This window comes from Zea mays, chromosome 2 (assembly GCF_902167145.1).
Source record: "Zea mays cultivar B73 chromosome 2, Zm-B73-REFERENCE-NAM-5.0, whole genome shotgun sequence".
NCBI lineage: Eukaryota > Viridiplantae > Streptophyta > Magnoliopsida > Poales > Poaceae > Zea > Zea mays.
Window position 1 is genome coordinate 29,456,152 of NC_050097.1, and position 2,594 is coordinate 29,458,745.

The 2,594-nt window shown below is 55.6% G+C and overlaps 1 protein-coding gene across 1 annotated transcript; it reads left to right on the forward strand.

Moving 5' to 3' along the window:
- The first annotated feature begins 692 nt into the window (after positions 1-692).
- LOC100276955 (uncharacterized) lies at positions 693-1,900 on the forward strand. The gene has a single exon (NM_001153050.2). It carries the CDS (start codon positions 960-962, stop codon positions 1,512-1,514), a length of 555 nt encoding a protein of 184 aa, NP_001146522.2. The 5' UTR covers positions 693-959; the 3' UTR covers positions 1,515-1,900.
- The last annotated feature ends 694 nt before the right edge of the window (positions 1,901-2,594 follow it).

Genomic DNA, 2,594 nt, shown 5'->3' on the forward strand with positions numbered 1-2,594 from the left:
AGTAGAAAAGATCCCAAAGCGATTGAACCATCAAAGGATAGTGAGCTTCCCTAAAATCGCGACGTAAGCAGTCAGCTGTGTTTGGAAACGGACAAAATAAATTCATGGTGGCAGGTCATGTACGAAGGTAGTACAGCACCCATCACCTTTATTTTAAAGAAAGGTGTTTTTGGCAATTCTGTCTAAATAATGATGCGTCCAGCACATTTATTAGACTAGAAGTGACAAATTCTCTTTTTTATATATATGAAAGAAAGACGTACCACAAGTGACAAAACCAGTGTGTCCGGTGGGAGGTCAGCACACTACCAGTGTGTTTGGTGGTCCGGTGGGGTTACGTTTTTGCATCATCGCATGGCTTGCACTGTTCCTATCACAAGGTTAATCAGCGCAGCCAGATCGCTCGTGACGAAGCGAAACTGTTTGTGTTATCCAACGTTGGCGTGGCCGTATGCTTCAGGAGTCCCAGACTACGGGTACCGTCCTCCCAGTCCCAAGGCCGCACAGGCGCCCACCGTTCCCCGAACGCACCTGCTAGCAACCCGTGGCGCGCGGCGCGCCAAAGTCTCCAAACCGCCGGAGGGCAGTGCCGTCATTCCGGAAACAGCCTTATCCGCTTCCGGTCCCCCGGTCTCAGTAGTCAGCCTTCCTATGTCTCGCTCTGCAAAGCAGCAAGCAAACTGCAAACCCACCCACCCACTGCTTTCAGCTTTCCATCTTCCATTTCCACCCTCTTCCTCACGCATCCGACGCTATAAAATCCAATCCAACCCCGTGCAAGCTCCAAATACCATAGCCCTCCTAGTCCTGGCAGCACCACACTCTCGCGCTCCTCTCGGGCAGGGAAAAAAAAAGGATCGGTGTGGTTGCGCCTAGCTTCCCGCGAAGCGAGACGTCACGGGCGTAGCGTAGTAGAGCTAGCAAGCCATACCATACATATCCCACCGATTCCGATCGGCATGGCCGGGAGCGCGAGGTCGGCGGCCGCGAAGCACGCGTACCGGATGTTCGTCGCGCCGTCCAGGGGCGGCGCCGCGGCGAGGGGCCCCGGCGCCGGCGCCGCGGAGGAGTTCGACGAGTCGGACGTCTGGGGCTCGTTCGGCGCGGACTCCCAGTACTCCAGCCCCGGGGCCGAGCTGGGCGCCGGCTGGGCGCGCCCGATCCCCGGCTCCGGCGCCAGGCGGAAGAAGCCCGTGGACGGCGGCGGCGGCGGCGGCGCGGCGGGGTCGCTGCCGATGAACATACCGGACTGGCAGAAGATCCTCGGGGTGGAGTACCGGGACCACCACCGCGCGGGCGAGTGGGAGCCTGGCGCGGACGACGACGACGACGACGACGGCAGCAGCTACGGCAGGGCGCGCGGCGGGGCGGAGATGGTGCCGCCGCACGAGCTGGCGTGGCGCAGCCGGGCGGCGTCGCTGTCGGTGCACGAGGGGATCGGCAGGACGCTCAAGGGGCGCGACCTCAGCCGGGTCCGGGACGCCGTCTGGAAGAAGACCGGATTCGAGGACTGAGCTAGCGCTGATCCACCGCCATGATCGGGTGTAGGTATCGGTAGGTTAGAAAAACGAGCAGTGCTGCTAAGTGCTACTAATTGCTTTATCTCTCGATCGACTTCTCTTTTTTTTTCTTGCTATCACTTTTCCTTTTTCCCCCTTTTGCGTTGCATGCTTAAAAGGGGAGAAAGTCGAGGTAGTAAGCTTTTTTTTCTTCTTCCTGTTTTTCGTTCGTGTTGGTGCGAGCTGGAGGGTGGGGGTGTGTGTTCATTCATGGTGTGACAGTTTTAAGGGCACCTGGAAAAGAGAGAGAGAGAGAGGACGAACAGTACGATCGATCAGATGGTTGATCCATTATATTATGTTTTTTTCTTCTTTCGATAATGGAAAAATTTTCAATTCTATCTACCATGTTCACGCGATCCGTACCCTACTTTCGCTACTGCGTCGTCCAACGCCAAACCGCAAAGGATTGGTTCAACAGCTGCGCATACAGCGACACCGCGGAGGTTGCTATACAAATCCCTCTCCATTTCTTTTTGGACGAGTGCTACTGCTACGCCTACTGTATGTAGACCAGTACCAATAAAAATGGGCGCATAGCACCAAACGATCGATGTGAGTGGTGATGCAACGGCCCACTCAACAGTATGAGGACACCGAATAATCTCAGGTTCAGTACGTTAGTACCTTCAAATAGCTTCGATACCAATCTGCTGGCAGCCAAACAAACGTTCAGTTGGATCAGGCTGGATTAATATATTAAAGAAAACACACACAGGCATAGTAGAGCTTCAATAATTGATCGATGGAATTAGAAAGTAATAATACTGCATTTGCGGATGGCCAGTGAGATCTATAATGGCGTGGCGCGGTGTCGTTTTCCCGGCGCTGCAGCCGGATAAGGTCACGTAGGCGGTAGGCCCCGCGCCGGTCGCGGACCCTATCTTTGCCATCTTGCTGCTGCACACGGGAAAAGCGGAAGCCATCGGGATTCAGGACAAGGTGGGGTGGGGTTTCCCGTCCGACCCACCGCCGAGTCGTGACCCTCACTCGCTGACCCCATCCGGCGATTTTACGCGAGAAACGGACAAGGGA